The 23966-nt window shown below is 43.8% G+C and overlaps 1 protein-coding gene across 7 annotated transcripts in view; it reads right to left on the reverse strand.

Annotated features, from left to right (window-relative positions):
* The window catches only part of MPP7 (MAGUK p55 scaffold protein 7), a 337800-nt gene that overhangs the window by 306690 nt on the left and 7144 nt on the right, over window positions 1-23966 (reverse strand). For 3 of the 7 annotated variants that reach the window (XR_012157600.1, XM_073334348.1, XM_073334347.1), the window contains exon 3: window positions 18921-19037. The exons of 3 other annotated variants lie outside the window; for them this stretch is intronic. Coding sequence is in view for 2 of the 4 variants with exons in the window: in XM_073334348.1 (XP_073190449.1) it covers window positions 18921-18975 (55 nt within the window). In the remaining 2 variants the exon portion in view is untranslated. Of the gene's footprint in view, window positions 1-18920; window positions 19038-23966 lie in introns of those variants that run through there. One more of the 7 variants, XM_073334351.1, reaches the window with a different exon arrangement.

Below are 23966 nucleotides of genomic sequence, written 5' to 3' on the forward strand. Positions count from 1 at the left end.
TTTGGGGAACACGATAGAGGAAGCATTACCCAATGCCTGTACCAATTTAAAAGATCTCTAATTTGCCCTGCTGTAGAGTATGGAAAGTGAGATTGATCTACCAATGAGACTGACCACACATCTGCACCCTCATGCTGATTCGTGGTCCATAATCCCTTTACCTTTCACAACCTTAAAGAGTCACCCTGCCAGGTTTGCATCAAACAAACATGGCCAACAGCTGCTTTGTGGTCCTTCAGAGTTTATTAATTGTACTGAAACACAAAATTAGCCACAGAAGCAAAAAATAATCTCACTTTCATTTAGATACAACTAGCCAGGAGATTGTAAGCTATAAAACAGATCTGGTTACAATGATCTCAACTTATATCTAGGATTGAAGCAAGACACAGTGAAAGTTTTTGGCAGATAGAACTCTGTCTGCTTAACACATCCCACTGTAAACATATTCCTGGTATTCTGCTCTCAGAGTCTCTACTGAATAGAAAATCCAGATCAAGGTCTCCATCTCTGATATACAAAATTTTCCATGGGATTGGCTGTAGATATCCAAAAGAACCTTTCCCCCTGCAACAACACCCCACGATAAATGTTCCAGAAGAATAGTGGCAGTGGACCAACACAGAGACTCAAGATGACAGAACTTTCACAGCAGCTGGATCTAAACTATGGAATTCACTCCTGCATAAGAGGGATTATGGATACTGCTTTCTGAACTAAACTGCAAAATTCATTTCTTCCACTTAGTTTTCCCTCATTTTCCTCTCATACACTTCCCTCAAGGAGCCCAGAACCATAAGCCACTGCATTACTTCTGTCTCAGAAAGAGTGCTTTGTTGAAGGTTAAACTGTATGACAGTTCCCAGCCAGACCAATAAGTCTGCCTAACCAGAAAACTCCTAGAGACTCTGCCAGTCTCAATGTTACCTTGTAGGCAACATTCAGTGAACCACATTTTCCAAGTTCCCCAGAGGCATCCCTCTGCATTGTCCAGTCCCTCTCACTGCTCTCTTACAAAAATTAACCAAGCCCATTGTCTCCAAAGAGAGAGAACACACAGCAGCCTGTTGGGTCAACTGAGAATGCACGCAAATTAATTTAACAGCACTGACATGACTTATTGCAAAAAGGAGCATATGTTTATTAATGAAGAACATAGATTTAAGTGATACTAAACAAGAGGGGGAAAGAGACAGGTATGGTTACAAACAAAACAAAAACATGCTTTTTTGCTTACATCAAGTGATAACTTTCAGAGTAGCAGCCGTGTTAGTCTGTATCCGCAAAAAGAAAAGGAGTAGTTGTGGCACCTTAGAGACTAACAAATTTATTTGAGCATAAGCTTTCATGAGCTACAATTACATCCAATGAAGTGAGCTGTAGCTCACGAAAGCTTATGCTCAAATAAATTTGTTAGTCTCTAAGGTGCCACAACTACTCCTTTTCTTTTATCAAGTGATAATTATCTCCAGCCCCTCAGGCAGAAGGATTCACCATTCACAGAATCAGAGAATGCTGTTCCCTTTGTCCCCTAAGTGATGGATAACTAAAAGGTTTTTTTTTCCCTTTATATAGTCCAATAAACTTTTGAAATGTGTTTTTTTTTAAATGCATACCTCAGAGTTTTTTTCCACCATTGGTGTGCAGACACCATGCTTCTTCTGATCAATTTGCTCTTTCGATTGGCTTAATCATTTTGTTTATCCTAGATGTAAATGTACTTTTGTTGTTCTTTGCTTGTAATCAAACTATGCAGACAGGTAAATCCACATTCCATTGTCTAGGGCAGACTTGTTTATCTACCACCTCCAAAATGTATTTTAAGAACATATATCCAGCACACATATGTAACTTTTTATACGCAATGCATGCATACATCATGCAATGATATTCATGACCACCATGTCACCAGTTTTTACGTGATACCTAGGGCCCTACCAATTTTACTGTAATAGGATTTTTAAAAATAGTCAATTTCATGCTTGCAGATGTTTACAAATGCAATTTCACAGTGTTGTAACTGTGGGGGTCCCAAGGCTACTGTAGGAGGGCCATGGGATTGCCACCCTTGCTTCTGCTGGCAGTGGCGCTGCCTTCAGAGCTGAGAAGGTGGAGAGCAGTTGCTGGCCAGCTGCCAGGTTCTAAAGCCAGCACTACCATCAGCAGCAGTTCAGAAGTGAGAGTCGCAGGGAATGAGGGGTAGGTTACCATACATCTGGGTTTTCCCGGCAGCCTCCCGCCCAGGTTGGGGGGCAGCCAGCAAGCTTCCTGCAGCCAGGGGAGGTTCCCAGAGGTGGGTCTGGCCCAGCTCAAAAGCAGCCACTGCAGGGGAAGAAGAAGACCCGTCCCTCCCCAGCCTGGGCCGGGACTAGCAGCTGAAGCCTAAGCCATGGTAGGAGCCCCTGCCTGGGGTACCCCAGCCCTGCCCCTCCCCTACAATAGCCAGATTTCACAGGGGATATCAGATTTCATGGTCTGGGACACATTTTTCATGGCCATGAATTTGGTAGGGCCCTAATGATATCTTACAAGATGCTGTTTGGCTAAATCTGACACTAGTGTGTTGGATATGTTCTTTGCCAGGTGTCATAAAGGGTCTCTCACAGTCACATACACAAACCAATAAACTAGTCAAGCTATGTCTCCTACAGGCTGGAAAGGAAGGGTATTATTGTGTTTCTAATTTTAAATATTTGGGAGACACTCAGATCTTAGTCTGGAGAAGAGAAGACAGAGGGGACATGATAACAGTTTTCAAGTACATAAAAGGTTGTTAAAAGGAGGAGGGAGAAAAATTATTCTTAACCTCTGACGATAGGACAAGAAGCAATGGGCTTAAATCGCAGCAAGGGCATTTTAGAATGGACATTAGGAAAAACTTCCTGTCAGAGTGGTTAAGCACTGGAATAAATTGCCTATGGAGATTGTGGATTCTCCATCACTGGGGATTTTTTAGAGCAAGTTGGACAAACACCTGACAAGGATGATCTAGATAATACTTAGTCCTGCCCTGAGTGCAGGGTACTGGACTAGATGACCTCTCAAGGTCCCTTCCAGTTCTATGATTCTATGTTATGGTAATGGGGGCCCAAGAGCATCTATATCAGTGCTTCTCAAACTGGGGGTCGGGACCCCTCAGGGGGTCGCAAGGTTATTACATGGGGGGGTCATGAGCTGTCAGCCTCCATCCCAAACCCCGCTTTGCCTCCAGCATTTATAATGGTGTTAAATATATTAAAAAGTGTTTTTAATTTATAATGGGGGTCGCATTCAATGGCTTGCTACATGAAAGGGGTCACTAGTACAAAAGTTTGAGAACCACTGATCTGTATAAATATCACTAAGTTGCTACATTATCTTATGCCAAGGTTTCCACAGAAACATTTAAATATTACACAAATATTGCAGCATAGGAATAAAATCTGTGCCTTGAATCTCTGATATGAAAAGGAAGGGACCGGATTTACAGTTGCGAAATCACAAGTTGTAGTTTCTTACTGATGGGGGGCGCGGGAGGGGAGAGAGAGAGAGAGAGAGACTGGGCACCAGGGTGGGAATGCATCATCTTAAAACATTGACGCTTGGCATCCCAATCTATTTTTTCAAAGTGAAACCTGAAATGCCGTGCATCCATATACAATGCATTTTAAAGTTTAGGGATCAAAAGTAATCCTTAATTTTACGAAGTAAAAGCTTTGTATATCTCCAGAGATTTAGATGCACTTAACATATTTGAATACTGATCACTCAAGAGACAAGCAAATTAATGTCTGTTCACAGGAGATACTCCAAAAGCTTCCCAGCATCTCCACAAAAGGAAAGAGGGTACATTTTATTTTAGATTCCTTATTAGTCTTGACACTTTAGTATCTACCAACAGATAGAGACTGCAACATTGAAAGTTGTCATTTGAACTCCTTACCTCCAGGTCTTCAATTGTTTGTCTCTGCCTATGACATTACCTTACATATTTAACTTGCATTTCTTGGCCTATTTTTATTTCATGAAGCTGATCTCTCTTTTATCAGGAAGTGTCCCCAACTTTAGCTGAGTTTCCACACCATACAGAAAACTGATCTGTGTGATGTCAGTAATGAAAACTGCAGACAAACGCTACATGCAGCATTTTATTTACCATCTTTATGTACAGTTTTGTACTTTACTACACTATCCTATAGCAGAGAACAGAATATCTGCATGCTACCAGATATGTTATTCAATGCACTCTGATACCTTTCACAAAAGTAAATAAGATGTAAAATGTATGCTTCTTGGGCGGGGAATCTTTCTTCCTCTTTGTTACACTAAACAGCAAGTACACAGATGGGGTTCAAAGAAGCGATCATGTCTCAGGCCAAAACCTAAGTTAGCCTGGAGCAGAGATAAGAAGAATACAATTTCAAACATAAGTTTTAGAACTACACCTCTACCCTGATATAACGTGGTCCTCGGGAGACCAAAAAAAAAAAAAAAATCTCACCGCATTATAGGAGAGACTGCGTTATATCAAACTTGCTTTGGTCCCCCCTATTCCTTGTTCCCTGACCACCCCCTCCAGAGATCCCCATCCCTAATCAACCCCAGGACCCCACCCCCTATCCGACCCCCCTGCTCCCTGTCCCCTGACTGCTCGACCCCTATCCACACACCCCGCCCCAGACAGACACTCCCACCCCCTGACAGACACTCACCGGCAGCAGCAGGAAGCAGAGCAACGCAGCCCCAGCCCGCTCCACTCCACCACCTCCCAGCTGTGGTGTGCCGCTTCCCGTCACTGGTGAGTGCGGGGAGGTTGGGGAAAGGACGCCCTCCGCACTCACCGGCGGCGGGAAGCGGAGCGACACAGCTCCAGCCCGCTCCACTTTCCTTGCCCCAGCCCCAGCCAGCGTTGGGAGGGAGCTGATGGGGGGCTGCTGATGTATTACTGTGGCTCTTTGGCAATTTACACTGGTAAGTTCTGGCTCCTTCTCAGGCTCAGGTTGGCCACCCCTGCCTTAACATATTTAAAAGACTTAACAGGTCCTCTTCTAAGATTTAACATGCCAGTTTAACCTTTCCTCACAGGACCTTTTAGCACTTTTGTTGCTCTCCTCTGGACTCTCTCCAGTTTATCCACTTCTTTCCTAAAGTGTGGCCCCCAGAACTGGACACACTACGCTCCACTGGAGAGGCCTCAGCTAGAGTACAGTAAGATAATTACATCCAGTGTCTTACATATGACACTCCTAAGGCATCCTAGAATTATATTAGCCTTTTCCACAACTGCATCACATTGTTGACTCACATTAAATTTGTGATCCACTATAATCCCCAGATCCTTTTCAGAGGTACTTCCACCTAGCCACTTATTTGATTATTCCTTCTTAAGTGTAGTATTTTGTACTTGTCTTTATTGAATTTCATCTTGTGGACTTCAAACCACTCCTCCAATTTGTCAAGGTCATTTTGAATTATAATCCTGTCCTCCTAAGTGCTTGCAACTCTTCCCAGCTTGGTGGCATCTGCCAATTTTATAAACAAACACACTCTCCACTCCATTATCCAAGTAATTAATGAAAATATTGCATAGTATTGGACCCAGGACTGATCCCACTAGATACGGCCTTCTAACTTGACAGCAAACCATTGATAACTACTCTGACTACAGTCTTTCAAACAGTTATACACACACCTAACAGAAGTTTATATAGACCACATTTCCCCAGTTTGCTTATGAGACTACTTGTTGGACCATGCCAAAAGCCTTATTTAAAAAAAACAAACAAACAAAAAAGGTATCTCACGTCTACTGCTTCTCCCACCCACAAGGCCAGTAAGCTCGTCAAAGATGGAAGTTAGTTTGGTTTGGCATGATTTTTTCTTGACAAAATCCATGCTGGGTATTTCTTATAACCCCATTATCCTTTCCTTGCTTAGAAACTGATTGTTTAATAATTTGTTCCAGTGTCTTTCCAGGTATCGAAGTTACGCTGACTGATCTATAATTCACTTACTCCTCCCTGTTCCCCTTCTTAAAGATAGGTACTAGTTTTGCGCTTCTCCAGTCCTCCGGGACCTCACACATCCTCCATGATTTCTCAGAGATAACTGCTAACAGTTCCAGAATTGCTTCAGGTAGTTCCCTAAGTATCCTAGGATGAATTTTGTAAGGTCTGGAGGACTTGAACACATTTAACTTATCTGAATATTCTTTAAATTTCTTTCCTTATTTTAGCTTGTGTTCCTTCCCCCTCATTAAATGTTAATTGTGTTCAGCGTGTGATCACAATTTACCTTTTTAGTGAAGACTGAAGCAAAACAGGCACTAACCACTTCAGTATTCTTGGTGTCATTCATTATTAGCTCTTCTTACCTGGTGAGTACAGGACCTAACCTTTTCTTTATCTCTCTCTTGCTCCTAATGTATTTCAAAAACCTCATTGCCTTTGCTCAGTGTAACTCGTTTTGTGCCTTACCCTGATTTTGTCCCTAAATGCTTGTGCTACTCTTCTGTCCTCCCTCTTTAGCAATTGTCCACATTTCCATTTTTTGTAGGATATGGTTTTCATTTTCAGGTCATTAAGGAGCTCCTGATGGAGCCATATTGGCCTCTTACTATTTTTCTTATCATTCCTTCACTTTGGGATAGTTTACACTAGTGTGTTTAAGACTGTCTCCTTGAGAAACTGCCGCTGTATGGAACTCCTTTTTTCCTTAGATTTTCTTCCCATGGGACCTTACCTACCATTTCTCTGAGTTTGTAAAAGTCTGCTTTTTTGAAGTCCATTGTCCTTATTTCGGCGCTCTCAGTCCTTTCTTTTCTTAGGATCATGAAACTTATCATTTTAGCCCAAATTGTCTTCCACCTGGAGATTTGCTATCAATTCTTCCCTTTGGGTCAGAATTAAGTCTAAAATGGCTATCCCCCTGGTTACTTCCTCCACTGTCCTTCCTGAACAAGCTGTAACAGTCTATACCAATGTTCCAATCATGAGACTTATCCCACCACATCTCTATGACTCCAATTAAGTCATAATTTAGTTTATGTACAAATACCAATTTTTCTTGTTATCCCTGTAACATTTCTGCATAGACATCTAAGATGTTGAGCTGATTTCCCTCTTGCTGCTCCTATTACCCTATTGTAATTTTTCATGTTCCTCCTCACCCCTCCACATCTAACCTTCTGTGAAGGTAGCCTATTTTAATGCTTTTCTGTAGGCTTTTTTCACCTTCGCCCTTTGAATATAGTTTAAAGCCCTCTTCACTAGGATGGCAAATCTATACCCATAAATCTCTCCAGCAACACCCTTCAGATCTATAGCTACGTGCCCCACCACAAAAATCTATGAAGGGCACTTTTATCTGTTAGGGTCTCTTGGAGAAATGAAGTTTCTCCATGACTCTGTATTGGATATACACCGAGCCACAAAAGTATTTGTAAAGTTAACAAGAAAAAAAAATTTGAACTCCATCTCCCTTAAAGTCCTTGTAAATTGTCCCAAAATATATTTCTCCCTGCGGTTGAAGATGTGGCACATGAAAGTTCAAATGGATTGTTTTCGCTCAGCTACAAGACTCCTCTTCCCCCAGTAAAACTGCAGACAGGGGCCTCCACGCCTCTAAAAGAGCCTGAGCTATAGAGGCAGCTGGGAACAAAGCCAGCATCATGTGACCAAGCAAGTCTCAGGACCATAAGTGATTTGCAAACCTACTTTAAGAACCACAGGCACAGATCTATACTGATTTTTTTTTAAAATAGGTATTTTAGCTTGGGTTGGAATGCCCCACCTCCTAACCTTTACAATGAAGAGTTAGTTTCATCATAGAAATTGCTTAAGTTTATTTCATTCTGGCAAAGAATTGTGATTAGTCTTCACTAAAATTAGACCTGAAAATGTATCGCAGTTACTTACATTTTAGTTTTAACATTTGTAAGATCTAGTTAAAGTGACTGACCAAAGGCCAACTTGGATTTCAAAGGTAGCTGTCTGACTAAATAGGTCTTTCCCAACTTTCAAATAGTGTTACTTAAGTTATTCATATGGTAAGTCACTCAGTTGAGGACTGATGATTTTCATTAAATTGTTAGCCAGCTTATTTTTTTCCTCTTTATTCTAAACTTTTAGAAACTCAAGATTCACAAACTACACTATTTGGTGATAGATGAATTGACAGCCCATCATGTATTGCTGTAATGCACTGACACAGGCAAATGAGTACTCAAAGATATTAGTTGCTGAAGTCCTCTTTTCAGCCTTCAACTGAAAGGTCCTCACCAGAGAATGCTTCTGTATCTCACGGTACGTTTACACAGGGATAAACGCTGGCCTGGGTCATCTGATTTGGGCTCATGAGGCTCAGGCTGAGAGACTAAAAATTGCTGTGTAGACATTCAGCCTCGAGCTGAAGCCCAAGCTCCATCCTCACAGGGTCCGAGAGCTTGGGCTCCAGCCCAAGCACAAACATCTACACAGCAATTTTTCAGCCCTGCAAGCCTGAGTCAGCTGACCTGGGCCAGCAGTGGGTTTTTTATCCTGGTGTAGACTTACCATCAAAGTTCTCAAGAGTGAGGGGCTAGATTTCTAAAAATATATGTATAGAAACCTTTCCCAGTTTGCTGTATGGGATGTTGATCATGTGGTTTCACAGTTTCTTTGAGAGTGTGTGGCACAATCTCTCACCATAGTCTGTGTGATATGTAGATTGTAATGGATTTTTTACCTTTAATCCTTTTGGTCTGATGTCCATCTGTTTGCATTTGGAAAGGAAGATGTCTGTCTGTATCTGTACGAGTTTTTTCATGAAGTTGATGGATTTCCATTCCTTACAGCTAAATTCAGTGCTTTGCATAATGACATATCACAGAAACTGCAAAACCACCTGATCAACATCCTTATACAGCAAACAGGGAAAGATTAAGAATGAGCTCTCAAAACCGGATACTCTCATAAAAAAACAACCTTCCACACAAACTTCTTCATGGATAGATTTTACAAAAACTAGACAAGCCATTTACAACACAAACTTTGCTTCTCTACAAAGGAAAAGGGACACTAAAGTATCTAAACTGCTACATGCCACAAGGGGCCACAGCAATGGTTCCCTTAACCCATCCAACAATATTGTTAATCTTTCCAGCTATACTCTTAGCCCAGCAGAAGAATCTGTCCTATCTTGAGGCCTCTCCTTTTGACCCTCCAGGCCCACGAACATAATACAGTTCTGTGGTGACCTAGAATCCTACTTTTGACGTCTCCGATTCAAAGAATATTACCTCTGAACAACACACTAACCCACAGAATCCTTCCTACCAACACTACAAAAAGAAGGATTCTGCATGGACTCCGCCTGAAGGTCGAAACAACAGACTGGACTTCTACATAGATTGCTTCCGTCAACATGCACAGGCTGAAATTGTGGAAAAGCAGCATCACTTGCCCCATAACCTCAGTTGTGCTGACCACAACACCATCAACAGCCTCAGAAACAACTCTGACATCATAATCAACAAGGCTGACAAAGGAGGTGCTCTCGTCATCATGAATAATTTGGAATATGAACAAGAGGCTGCTCGGCAGCTCTCGAACTCCACATTCTACAGGCCATTATCCTCTGATCCCACTGAGGATTACCAAAAGAAACTACACCATCTGCTCAAGAAACTACCTGAAAAAGCACAGGAACAGATCTGTGCAGACACATGCCTAGAACCAACCAGGGGTATTCTATCTGCTTCCCAAGATTCATAAACCTGGGAACCATGGACACCCCATCATCTCAGGCATTGGCACCCTGACAGCAGGACTGTCTGGCTATGTGGACTCTCTCCTCAGGCCCTATGCTACCAGCACTCCCAGCTATCTTTGAGACACCACTGACTTACTGAGGAAACTACAATCCATCGGTGATCTTCCAGAAAACACACTCCTGGCCACTATGGATGTAGAAGCCCTCTACACCAACATTCCACACAAAGATGGACTACAAGCCGTCAGGAACACTATCCCCGATAATGTCCCGGTAAACCTGGTGGCTGAACTTTGTGACTTTGTCCTCACCCACAACTATTTCACATTTGGGGACAATATATACCTTCAAGTCAGCGGCACTGCTATGGGTACCCGCATGGCCCCACAGTATGACTTAGAACAACGCTTCCTTAGCTCTCGTCCCCTAATGCCCCTACTCTACTTGTGCTACCTTGAGGACATCATCATCTGGACCTACGGAAAAGAAGCCCTTGAGGAATTTCACCACGATTTCAACAATTTCCATCCCACCATCAACCTCAGCCTAGACCAATCCACACAAACGGTCCATTTCCTGGACACTACTGTGCTAATAAGCAATAGTCACGTAACCACCACCCTATACTGGAAACCTACCGACCGCTATGCCTACCTACATGCCTCCAGCTTTCATCCAGACCACACCACACGATCCATTGTCTACTGCCAAGCTCTAAGATAAACCGCATTTGCTCCAACCCCTCAGACAGAGACAAACACCTATAAGATCTCTATCAAGCGTTCTTAAAACTACAATACCCACCTGCTGAAGTGAAGAAACAGATTGACAGAGCCAGAAAAGTACCCAGAAGTCACCTACTACAGGACAGGCACAACAAATAGAACAACAGAACACCACTAGCTGTCACCTTCAGCCCCCAACTAAAACCTCTCCAGAGCATCATGAAAGATTTTTACAACCTATCCTAAAAAATGATCCCTCACTCTCACAGATCTTGGGAGACAGACCAGTCCTCACTTACAGAGAGCCCCCCAGCCCAAAGCAAATACTCTCCAGCAACCACATACCAAACAATAAAAACACTAACCCAGGAACCTATCCTTGCAACAAAGCCCGATGACAACTCTGTCCACATATTTATTCAAGTGACACCATCACAGGACCTAATCACATTAGCCACGCCATCGGGGCTCGTTCACCTGTACATCTACCAATGTGATATATGCCAGCAGTGCCCCTCTGCCATGTACATTGGCCAAACCGGACAGTCTCTAAGTCTCTATGCAAAAGAATAAAAGGACACAAATCTGACATCTGGAATCATAACATTCAAAAACCAGAAGAACACTTCAACCTCTCAAAAAGAAAAGGAGTACTTGTGGCACCTTAGAGACTAACCAAATTATTTGAGCATAAGCTTTCGTGAGCTACAGCTCACTTCATCGGATGCATACTGTGGAAAGTGTGGAAGATCTTTTTATTATACACACAAAGCATGAAAAAATACCTCCTCCCACCCCATTCTCCTGCTGCTAATAGCTTATCTAAAGTGACCACTCTCCTTACAATGTGTATGATAATCAAGTTGGGCCATTTCCAGCACAAATCCAGGGTTAAACAAGAACGTCTGGGGGGATTGGGGGGGGGGGGGGGGTGTTAGGAAAAAACAAGGGGAAATAGGTTACCTTGCATAATGACTTAGCCACTCCCAGTCTCTATTCAAGCCTAAGTTAATTGTATCCAATTTGCAAATTAATTCCAATTCAGCAGTTTCTCGCTGGAGTCTGGATTTGAAGTTTTTTTGTTGAAGGATAGTCACTTTGAGATCAGAAATCGAGTGACCAGAGAGATTGAAGTGTTCTCCGACTGGTTTATGAATGTTATAATTCTTGACATCTGATTTGTGTCCATTTATTCTTTTACATAGAGACTGTCCAGTTTGACCAATGTACATGGCAGAGGGGCATTCCTGGCACATGATGGCATATATCACATTGGTGGATGTGTAGGTGAACGAGCCTCTGATAGTGTGGCTGATGTTAACCATCCCAATGAGTCGAAAGAATAGTAAATATGGCAGGCGACCAGCTTGGCTTAATGGTGAAATCCTAGCGGATCTTAAACATAAAAAAGAAGCTTACAAGAAGTGGAAGGTTGGACATATGACCAGGGAAGAGTATAAAAATATTGCTCAGGCATGTAGGAATGTTATCAGGAGGGCCAAATCGCACCTGGAGCTGCAGCTAGCCAGAGATGTCAAGAGTAACAAGAAGGGTTTCTTCAGGTATGTTGGCAACAAGAAGAAAGCCAAGGAATGTGTGGGCCCCTTACTGAATGAGGGAGGCAACCTAGTGACAGAGGATGTGGAAAAAGCTAATGTACTCAATGCTTTTTTTGCCTCTGTTTTCACTAACAAGGTCAGCTCCCAGACTGCTGCGCTGGGCATCACAAAATGGGGAAGAGATGGCCAGCCCTCTGTGGAGATAGAGGTGGTTAGGGACTATTTAGAAAAGCTGGACGTGCACAAGTCCATGGGGCCGGACGAGTTGCATCCGAGAGTGCTGAAGGAGTTGGCAGCTGTGATTGCAGAGCCATTGGCCATTATCTTTGAAAACTCGTGGCGAACCGGGGAAGTCCCGGATGACTGGAAAAAGGCTAATGTAGTGCCAATCTTTAAAAAAGGGAAGAAGGAGGATCCTGGGAAATACAGGCCAGTCAGCCTCACCTCAATCTTTGGAAAAATCATGGAGCAGGTCCTCAAAGAATCAATCCTGAAGCACTTGCATGAGAGGAAAGTGATCAGGAACAGCCAGCATGGATTCACCAAGGGAAGGTCATGCCTGACTAATCTAATTGCCTTTTATGATGAGATTACTGGTTCTGTGGATGAAGTTAAAGCAGTGGATGTATTGTTTCTTGACTTTAGCAAAGCTTTTGACACGGTCTCCCACAGTATTCTTGTCAGCAAGTTAAGGAAGTATGGGCTGGATGAATGCACTACAAGGTGGGTAGAAAGCTGGCTAGATTGTCGGGCTCAACGGGTAGTGATCAATGGCTCCATATCTAGTTGGCAGCTGGTATCAAGTGGAGTACCCCAAGGGTCGGTCCTGGGGCCAGTTTTGTTCAATATCTTCATAAATGATCTGGAGGATGGTGTGGATTGCACTCTCAGCAAATTTGCGGATGATACTAAACTGGGAGGAGTGGTAGATACGCTGAAGGGGAGGGATAGGATACAGAAAGACCTAGACAAATTGGAGAATTGGGCCAAAAGAAATCTGATGAGGTTCAATAAGGATAAGTGCAGGGTCCTGCACTTAGGACGGAAGAACCCAATGCACAGCTACAGACTAGGGACCGAATGGCTAGGCAGCAGTTCTGCGGAAAAGGACCTAGGGGTGACAGTGGACGAGAAGCTGGATATGAGTCAGCAGTGTGCCCTTGTTGCCAAGAAGGCCAATGGCATTTTGGGATGTATAAGTAGGGGCATAGCGAGCAGATCGAGGGACGTGATCGTTCCCCTCTATTCGACATTGGTGAGGCCTCATCTGGAGTACTGTGTCCAGTTTTGGGCCCCACACTTCAAGAAGGATGTGGATAAATTGGAGAGAGTCCAGCGAAGGGCAACAAAAATGATTAGGGGACTGGAACACATGAGTTATGAGGAGAGGCTGAGGGAGCTGGGATTGTTTAGCCTGCAGAAGAGAAGAATGAGGGGGGATTTGATAGCTGCTTTCAACTACCTGAAAGGGGGTTCCAAAGAGGATGGCTCTAGACTGTTCTCAATGGTAGCAGATGACAGAACGAGGAGTAATGGTCTCAAGTTGCAGTGGGGGAGGTTTAGATTGGATATTAGGAAAGACTTTTTCACTAAGAGGGTGGTGAAACACTGGAATGCGTTACCTAGGGAGGTGGTAGAATCTCCTTCCTTAGAGGTTTTTAAGGTCAGGCTTGACAAAGCCCTGGCTGGGATGATTTAACTGGGAATTGGTCCTGCTTTGAGCAGGGGGTTGGACTAGATGACCTTCTGGGGTCCCTTCCAACCCTGATATTCTATGATTCTATGATTCATACCCAGAAATGTCCTGAGCCGCTTACAATTACTTGGAGAGGAACTTGACAGATAGCTTCCTTTCTTTTTTTTTTTCGCTTGAACGCTGACGCTCCCCTTGCCTTAGCTGTAACCTGATCCCTCTCCACCTCAGACAACAGGGTTCTCAGGAGGATATTACAGTTGTCTCAATCGGCTTGTGACTACTGAGGCACCCCTCAAAGCCTGAAATAAACCTGCTTGGATTCATTGAGAATTCCCCAGCCTGTGTTTTAAAAGCTGCTAAGTCTATTGGATTGAATGGCACATGGATGTAAATTTGCATAGTGGTAGCCTGACGTCCGTCTGCCCCTGGGCAAGCCACAACAGTCTCGGTAAGCAAAGGATAGAGTACCACCGAGGGGGCAATCTCTGTAACCCGAGGCATCCTACCCTTATAAGGTGGGGATGTGGGGGCCGAAGGGGACACCGGCTCTGCCATTACAGTGGGGGTGGGGGTCTGGGGACTAACATTAGCTACTACCGAACCAGTCGGAGTCAAATTACAACTTTGCAGAATTACAGCTCTTTTCTATTTCTTAAAGCCATAAACGCTTGTGCATACAAATATTCATTCCATTTACCCATTCACTGACAAAACAAAACTAATTGGAGGATCGTGTTGTAATTAATTGACCCTCCTGGTGGCCACCACTCCTGGTCCTCTAGTTGATATTGAGGCCAGTCAACTGTACAGAATCGTTTTAATTGGCTCTTAGTCATTGGATCCGCACCAAATACCTTCCAGTTTGCTAGAATGCACTCTAGGGGCGTACACCGTGCCCTAATCTCTGAGCTCTGTCCCTGTCCCATACCTACAGGGGGGGAGGGATAGCTCAGTGGGGGGGAGGGATAGCTCAGTGGTTTGAGCATTGGCCTGCTAAACCCAGGGTTGTGAGTTCAATCCTTGAGGGGGCCATTTGGGATCTGGGGCAAAAATTGGGGGGATTGGTCCTGCTTTGAGCAGGGGGTTGGACTAGATGACCTCCTGAGGTCCCTTCTAACCCTGGTATTCTATGATTCTATTAGGCCCTGTGATGGTGTCCCCTGAATAGATGTGTTGGCACAGTTGGCAACGGGCTTTATTGCAAGGATAGGTTCAATGCCCCTCTGCCATGTACATTGGTCAAATTGGACAGTCTCTACGTAAAAGAATAAATGGACACAAATCAGATGTCAAGAATTATAACATTCATAAACCAGTCGGAGAACACTTCAATCTCTCTGGTCACGCGATTACAAACATGAAAGTCGCTATTTTACAACAAAAAAACTTTTTTTTTCTCCTGCTGATAATAGCTCATCTTAACTAATTAGCCTCTCACAGTTCAGATGGCAAGTTCCAACTTATCTGTGTGTGTGTATATATATATATATAATCTTCTTACTATATGTTCTGTTCTATGCATCCAATGAAGTGGGCTGTAGCCCATGAAAGCTTATGCTCTAACAAATTTGTTAGTCTCTAAGGTTCCACAAGTACTCCTGTTCTTTTTGCCAATACAGACTAACACGGCTGCTACTCTGAAACTTATAAATTCTGGAGGTTGTTATGGAGCACTCCTTGGTACTCTGTGGGGGTTCTTCTCTAGCCATGGCATCTACATCATTTGGGGCACTTACAGGAGGCCTTGCAATTCCAAATGACTGTGTATTTTTGAGGTTAAATCCCTGCAGAGGTTCCAGTCATGAGACTGAAATTGGTTCCTTATTCACAGTTCTTTATTCATAGTCCACAATTCCTTATCCAAAGGCCAAAAAAAAATTTTAAATCACCTTTTTAAAAAAATATAACCAATATTAGTCAATTATATATAACAACTTATATTAATAATTATTCAATTAAAAAAGCTAGCCTTTGTCTGGCTCTACATGACAAAATACTTCTCAGAACATTCCAAATGACATCCCCATGACCATCCCATGTTCTGAAATAGTTGGGACATGTCACTCCCTGAAACAAAGCTTTATTCCTGTGCTATACGCTGACACGCTGCATCCCCAATTCACTTCATCTTGTAAGTGATGCTTGAAGAAAGAACATGGTTTTGACTGGCTGTGACAAAAGTACTTCTTGGGTCACCTCAAGTGACAAGTCTGACTGTTACGAAGAGATCACTCCAGGAACTGAAGCTTTGATTCTGGGCTAAATGCTACCAGGTGTTTTACCTCTGTTTCTAGTTTCGATTTTCTTTTGTAAGTAAACATAATATGCATTAAAAGTCATTAAAAGCAACCAATATTCAACCAGTTTCTTGCAAATCCATCTATGTTTCCACAAATTATATGGATAGTGACAAATAAAGAAGGCTATAGGAACCCTGGTTTGTTCTTAGACAAATTATGAACAGGAAAAATGGCTAAATTTACCTGCAGGCAAGCCAGGAAGCAGAGTATCCTTCAACTTCCATCTGGCGACTGGACTATAGCTACCAGAATTTCTTTTGTTGCTAACCATGATTAAAAAATGAACTGAAATGCCAAAAATCTGAAATGGCATCTGACATTTCACTCCATATTCTTTATGGAAATATGCTTATGATATGAATATGACATTACTGAGATATACTTTATGCAAGATGGGTCTTGTAATGTATCATTGGAAAGGTTATGATTTACTGAATATGATTATCCAATTTGTATACACGTATATTTCTGTATCTAAAATTAGGATTATGGACTATATAACAATTACAACTGGGTGTGTATTGGGAAGACCTACCCACCAGACCATCAAATTTGATGAGCCATCAGGAAGGAACAAAACCATGAAAAGGAGTACTTGTGGCACCACAGAGACAAATTTATTTGAGCAAAAACTTTTGTGAGCTACAACTCACTTCATCGGATGCATACTATATTATTTGAGCATAAACTTTCGTGAGCTACAGCTCACTTTATTGGATGGGTGAGCTGTAGCTCACGAAAGCTTATGCTCAAATAATATAGTATGCATCTGATGAAGTGAGCTGTAGCTCACAAAAGCTTTTGCTCAAATAAATTTGTCTCTGAGCTGCCACAAGTACTCCTTTTCTTTTTTTCGGGTGCAGACTAACACGGCTGCTACTCTGAAACCTGTCAAAAACATGAAAATACTAATCTCTCTCCCTCCTGGGAGGCATCCAGGGATATAACTGTGACACTACTAAGTCAGGTGGTCTTGTCACCGAATACTAAACATTACCTGAGACTTCCTGTAACTTTCCACTGGAAAGGAAGGGGGATCAAGTTTGGGAAACAAAGGATTCCTGCCTTATGTAAATTTTATTTAAGGGTGGGGAGGAAGGCAAACGGGACTCCTCCTCTCCATGGTCTGTCTGCCCAAAAAGAAAGACTGCTAAAGCCACCTGAAAGGATGGCAGGGCGGGAGTCCAGACTGAGATAGGGGTCCAGGCTGAAAAGAAATATAACTGGAACTCTGAACCACAGAAACTTTGCAACCTGCCTAAAATAACATTTAGGGTAAGAAATTATATTTTGTAACCTGTTTCTTAAGTATATTGAGCTTAGCTTGCATACTTTGGTTCATTTGCTCAGTAATCTGCTTTTTTCTGTCTTATCTCTTATATTCACTTAAAATTCAACTTTTGTAGGTGTTAAACTTATTTCTTGTTTATAACATAACCCTGTGTGTATAATTAATAATTGAAGGGCGGAGGGGGTAAGAAGCTGTGCATACCTTCCTAGACATTGATGGAGAGGGCAGATTTCATAATATATCTTTGGGTCTGCACTCCAAGACCTGAGTGCTGGAACAAGTCCTTTAAACTGAGCTTTTCCAGAATGGATCTCAGTGTCTGTTTCATTTGGCGTGGCCCTGCCTGTGTGCGCGCGCTGGAGGAACCTTAATAGTTTGGCTCCGCAAGACAGGTAAAAAGGGTGCCCAGGTTGGCATCATAGGCAGGCACAGTGGTATCTTAGCACATCAGGTGGCACTCAAGGGGGGCAACCCGTCACAGCATCATTTAGAAGAGAATATTGTAGTGATTAAAACAGAGAACATCTGTGCAACAAACCAAAGCAATTCAAAAAAGCATGACAGACTTTAAAATTGTATGCATATTTAAAAATTAATTAGAAAAAATGTTCATCTCTTTCTTCAGTGAACACCCAAGAGAAGCAATTTAAGACAGTTTTCCTTTTTTGTGATATTGAGCCACCTCCAGGGCTGACAAGTAGGGGAGATGGGGGGGACAATTGTACCAAGGCAGCAAGCTCAGGGGGCTCTCGAAAAGCCTGTGAAGTCTGTGTGAATAAAGTATTCGTATCTCCAGAAATAAATTTGACTGATGAATACAAGCAAAGAGACGATGAATTCAAGACTGAAGTACAAACTAAATATAAGCGAAGAAAACATTGTCAGGTTGTAATAAAAATGCAGTAAAGAAGCTAGAAAGATAAGTTTCTGTATGATTTATTTAAATATTTTCAACTTATAATGGTGCTTTTCTTGCCTTTTTCTTAGCAAATGAATGAATATCATTGAAACTGACCAATCTTCCAGGCCACTTTGCAAGAGCTGCTAGGCCATTAACTCTTGACTGACCCATAGTTGCACGATTGCAGTTCTCCACACATTTGAGCACACTAAAAGATCTTATATGCTGGCTCCAGAGCCTGGTATACAGCAAAATAGGTGAAGTGCAACAATCAGGTTGGGGCAGAGGTTTCAGAGAGATTTCATGCAGTTTATTTAGTAAGTGAAATGGCAACAGTATTTTTGGGCCAATGCCTTCTTTGTGAACGTGTTTGCAAAACACCAATTCCTCTTTTATATCACCAGAGATAGTGCAATAAAGATTCAGAATGATGAAAGGCATGGAGGGTAACTTCAACCTTTTCAAGGAAAATCCATGAAAATTCAAGGTTTTGACAGATACATTATGAGTGGAGTGAACCGTTTTTTGAGGCCACCTACAACAGAGACTACAATGTAAAAGAAAATACCCTCCCAGAAAAGTGTCCTTTACAGGCTTGTCTTGGTTACCTGCACCATCACCTTTGTTTTTGGATGCGTGTGTTGCCCCTGGAGAATCAATACCAAAGTTTTGCTGCAACGTGAACACATTCATCATAAATTTCATTCCATTTCTCTCACAATTGTGCCAGTTCAGCGAGAAGTCCTCAGTGCTGTCTCTTTCAACATCAAGCATAGCATCTCCATGCTGAAGGACCAAATTCCATTCATTGATGGTGATTAGAATTTTCAGCCAAACTGAGGAAAATAGAACATCAAAAGTTAACTATATGTATATTACCAGTCCAGCAATATCACTTCTGGTTTTGGCAGTCAGGCTTAATTCAGACAACTCATTCAATGCCATCTGTAAGCCTTTCAGGTTCTTGGCAAAAGAACACAGACAATCAATACACCCAGTCCACTGCATAACTAACATTCAGTGGAATGAATCAAGACTTTCCCATTGCTATCGGACATGTGCTGAAAATACTGTGCAATGGCTGAAGGTATCCAAAGAATGCGATACAATCAATTGATGACTCAGCTGAAACAGCACAAACCAAGTTCAAAGTATTCAATCCATGTGGAGAAAAACGTGCCCGAGGATTCTGTTGAAGTATTGCCTGACCTCCAGAGGCCTTTCCTGCCATATTGGCACAGCACCATCATAAACTTGACTACAACAGTTTGAAATCTAATCCATATTCACCATGGTGTTGTGAATCATTTCTGCTATTTCCTCAGCAGTCTTCTTGGTAAGTCTCTGAAGCACAAAAAAGCGTTCCTGAATAACAGTAGGTATTTGATGAATTTATCTGATCAACAGTGTGTGTTCCTTGTGCGAGATGTCTGGAAGCATCAGAAATTACTGAAAAGTAGTTGGCCTCTTCAGCTTCACCTCAGACTGTTTTCACACTGCCCTGTGCATTCTTGAATAAATTAATTTTGGCTCAGGTAATGTTGCGCCTGTGTCTTTTTCACATCGTCAGCATGATCACCCAAAATCCAGTCATTCCTGGCTAACACCACAGTAACATCCAAGAAAGTGCCATTGGATTCATCACCCAGCTTGCCACTCAAGCAACAGAAAGCTAATGCTCATTCTTCAAGACATAAAACATCTAAAATGTATTTCAGAGAGTTTCCTTCCACTTTTCTTTTTCGTTCGCAAAATTTGTCTTCAGTAGTGAGTGGATAGTTTTATCATCTTTTAATCTTCTTCTTGTATTCATCCATTTCACACACTATATTATATGTGCAGTGCTTTTTTTTTTTTGTGGTCAGGTTTTGTTTACACAGCTGTGCATGGTAGGTGGATGAAGCTTCCCCTCAGGTAGGCCAGCTCCCTGTCCTGCCTCTTCCACCTGCAGCCCTGCCCACCTTCCACCTCTACCGGGCCCCAGCCCCGCCCGCCATGTCCCTCTCTTCCACCCCACTCACAGGGGCAGTGAGGTTGCAATGAGCAGTGGGGTCTCGCGGGAAGAAGAGGAGGGAGGTGGAGAGCGGCACAGAGGAGGGATAGAGTGGAGGACAGGAGTGAGAAGGGACTCACGAGGCAGTGGCGGGGGCCTTGGGGAAGGGGCGGAGCAAGGAAGGGAAAGAGATGGAGCACAAGCAGGGCCACCATGGCCCAGGCATTCGGTGGCAGGTTGGCGGTGGCTGCACCAAGGGAGGCTTACCTCCCCTGGTCTATTACACCAGCCACCCATGCAGCGCTGATCTGCAGTCCACCCACTTAGCGGGACTAAGGTAGAAAGAACACCCCGAGTTGCTGCATCCTGGGGAAAAGTCAATATGGAATGCAATAAACAGCATGCTACATCACTGCTATCCAGTTCAATTTTTTCTCCATTTGAAAAGCTATAGGAAAGAAGCACACAGGGAAACTGTTTTCCTTAGGTATCCCTTTCTGGGTGGATTTTTCTTGTGCAGATATGAAGCACATATCTGTTTATGTCACCATGTTTTATAGGCACTGCACGTGAAAGAAGGTTCTTAACAGAAAAATTAAATGATTCATGTTCATCCTTATCCTCTAAATGTTCTTCCTCCTCCTGCAGATACAGATTTCAAACAATTACCATCATCTTTCTCTCCTTCACCATGCCCTGGTTTCCATCCAAAATATTCTAGAGTTCTTTTCCCTCTTCTTGTTCCGCAGTTTTTCTCTACTTTCCCTTTCTTTTTTTCTGTGCCTGACTTGTATACACACTTCATATTTGATGGTCTGAGGGTAAGCAAAATTCAGCACAGTGTCACCAGCATCAAGGAAATTTGCCTATATCTAGGCACCAGTTTCCAAACTGTGGTTACCAATCACAGCTGCTGCAGGGACCAGGAGAGTGAGCTCTGTCTTCTCCCTCCCCTATTCTTGCAGAATGGGAGTGGGAGAGGAGGGAGCGAGCAGAAAGAGCCATACAGCTCAGGGGATATCCACTCCCTTCTCCCAGCCTGTGGGCAGGGACAACTTCTCTGCTCCCTCTTCCTCACCTCTCCCTCCCTGCAGCATGTGGTGATTGGTAAAAGGAAGTGGGGTGGGGTGGAGGAGCAGTTCAAGCTGCCACCCTAAGCCTGAGAGGGGGAGAGTGGGCTGGAGACCCCTGTGGAGCTCCAACCTCTGCCTCTGGGGGTGTGAAGAATCCCAGGAGCAGAGGTGAGGCTATACTGGCAGAATTGACAGGGGGCTGAATTGATGGGAATAGACTGATCTATTAGGGAAAAGGGGGAATTGTCAGATCTAATTATGCATTTTTCCTAACCTATGGAACTGACAATTAAACACAGCTTCATTATCTTTTTACAACTGAGTCCATATTTCAAGAATATAGTTTTAGTGAAAGTTTCTGTCTTAGATAACTATATTACTGAACCCATCTGCAATAAAGCATACCAGAGGGTGAAACAGGATGGAGTGGGGTACCAGCAAACATGATGTACCAGAGCACTAAATTTGTCTTGACAGGCCTGGCCAACTCTATTTTGCCACTAAGTCACTATACAAAATAAAGACAAAGTGATGAAAAGAGCAATGTTTTATTATCTGTGTGTCTGCAGTTTAATACTATTTTGTAAATTGCTGTTTCTCATTTGTGCATGTGAAAGCTGCATAATATTTATAATCTGCTGTATTTAGTATATAACTAGCAAAGTGTTAAGTCTGTTTTCTTTTAGGTATTATTCATGATGTACAACAGGGGTGACGTCAAACGTATGACCCTCTGAGCCACATCTTCAGTAGTTTCAGAGTTGGGATGTGCCTGCCAGGGCTTGGGGCTTCAGCCCGTTCCTGCTGAAGCCTCAAGCCCTGGCAGGCACACCCTGTGGGGCTGAAGCCCCGAGACTCTCCAACACACTGGGCAGAAGCCAGAGATTGCAGGTGTGTGCCTCCCCTGATTTTTCCCAGGCTTTGCTGGCCCCATCCCTGCACAGCAGCTGCTGGAGCCAGAAAGCTGGGAACTACGGCTGGCCATGGGGAAAGGCAATGGCAAACAGCTGGGAGCTGCAAAGAAAGCTGCTGCTTTTCCTGGTGCCTCTCCCCACAGGCCTAAAGCAGCCACCCCCTCACTTCAACTCCCAGGTGTTTTCCACTGCCTCTCCTTGTAGAGCTAAGAGCCTCAAGGAGTGGCTGCTACGAGTAAGTTGGGAGGGGGATCATGACTCAGGTTGTGGGTGGGGAGGGGGGTACAACCTTTAACTTGTGCCCACCCAGCAGGCAACACTCATCAATAGCAGAAGCCCCTAGCCTCATCACACCGTTGCAGTGCAGAAGACACAAGTACTGCCCCCACAGTCTGGTAGGCAGAGAATGGGCAGGGAGCCACAATTTAACTTTAAAAGAGCCGCATGTGGCTCACAAGCCATGGTTTGGCCACCTGTGGACTATATAATAATGCTGTATGAATAATATAACTTATTAAACAGTAGTTCTGTGTGTTTGAGTTCCACATGGAACTACTCCATTCAGTTTGGAATGACTCCAGTTTTAGAAGTGGAGATCAGTACAGAAAACGGTTTATTATGAAATGCAGGTAAACTTCTGTAATCTCTTTAGATAAAACTGAATTGACACACTGGCAAATCTGAAGACACAAATAGTTCTGAAACAATTCTGTAGGGACCGGCACTGTAATAAATATTTTCATACTACAATTTTTATTATTAGTGTAATGATGGCAGACTGCAATAGGATATATTGCTGATGTTGATATAGTTGATATTTCCTTTTCTGAGGAAACTTTGTACCATAAAAATGGGAGTGTCCCCGACTATACATGTTCTACAATGACCTTAACAAGTCAGGGACTGCATCCTAACTCATGAGATAAAGCACTTGTGACACTTTAAACAAATGTTTAAGACAGAGGCGGGCAAACTACGGACCGTGGGCCACATCCGGCCCACGGGACCCTCCTGCCCAGTCCCTGAGCTCCTGGCCCAGGAGGCAAGCCCCCAGCCCCTCCCCTACTCTTCCCCCTCCCGCGCAGCCTCAGCTCACTGCACCACCAGTGCAATGCTCTGAGCAGCGCAGCTGCAAGCTCCTGGGGCAGCACAACTGCACAGCCCAGCCTGATCCAGTGCTCTGTGCTGAGTGGCTGGCTCCAGCCAGGCGGCGCGGCTGTAGCACCGCCAGCCACCGGTGCTCCAGGCAGCGCAGTAAGGGGCTGTGGGCAGGGAGTAAGGGGGCGGGTGTGGATAGAGGGCAGGGGAGTTCAGGGTGGTGGTCAGGGGACTGGGAGTGTGGACAGGGGTTGGGGTGGTCAGAGGGCAGGCAACAGGTGGGTTGAATGGGGGCAGTGGTTCCAGGGGGGCAGTCAGGAAGGAAGGGGGGGTGGATGGGGCAGCAGGGGGCAGTCAGGGGCAGGGGTTCCAGGGGTAGTCAGGGGACAGGGAAAAGGGGTGGCTGGAATGGTCAGAGGTCCCGGGGGGTGGGGGGAGGAGTCAGAAAGGAGGAGGGGTTGGATGGGGCGGTGGGGGGCAGTCAGGGGACAGGGAGCTGGGGGGGAGGTAGATGGGGCAGGGGTCCCGGGGGGGGCATCAAGGGGTGAGAAGTGGGGCAGATAGAGGGCAGGGGCCAGGCCACACCTGGCTGTTTGGGGAGGCACAGCCTCCCCTAACCAGCCCTCCATACAATTTCCGAAACCCGATGCGGCCCTCAGGCCAAAAAGTTTGCCAGCCCCTGGTTTA

This window comes from Lepidochelys kempii, chromosome 2 (assembly GCF_965140265.1).
Source record: "Lepidochelys kempii isolate rLepKem1 chromosome 2, rLepKem1.hap2, whole genome shotgun sequence".
NCBI lineage: Eukaryota > Metazoa > Chordata > Testudines > Cheloniidae > Lepidochelys > Lepidochelys kempii.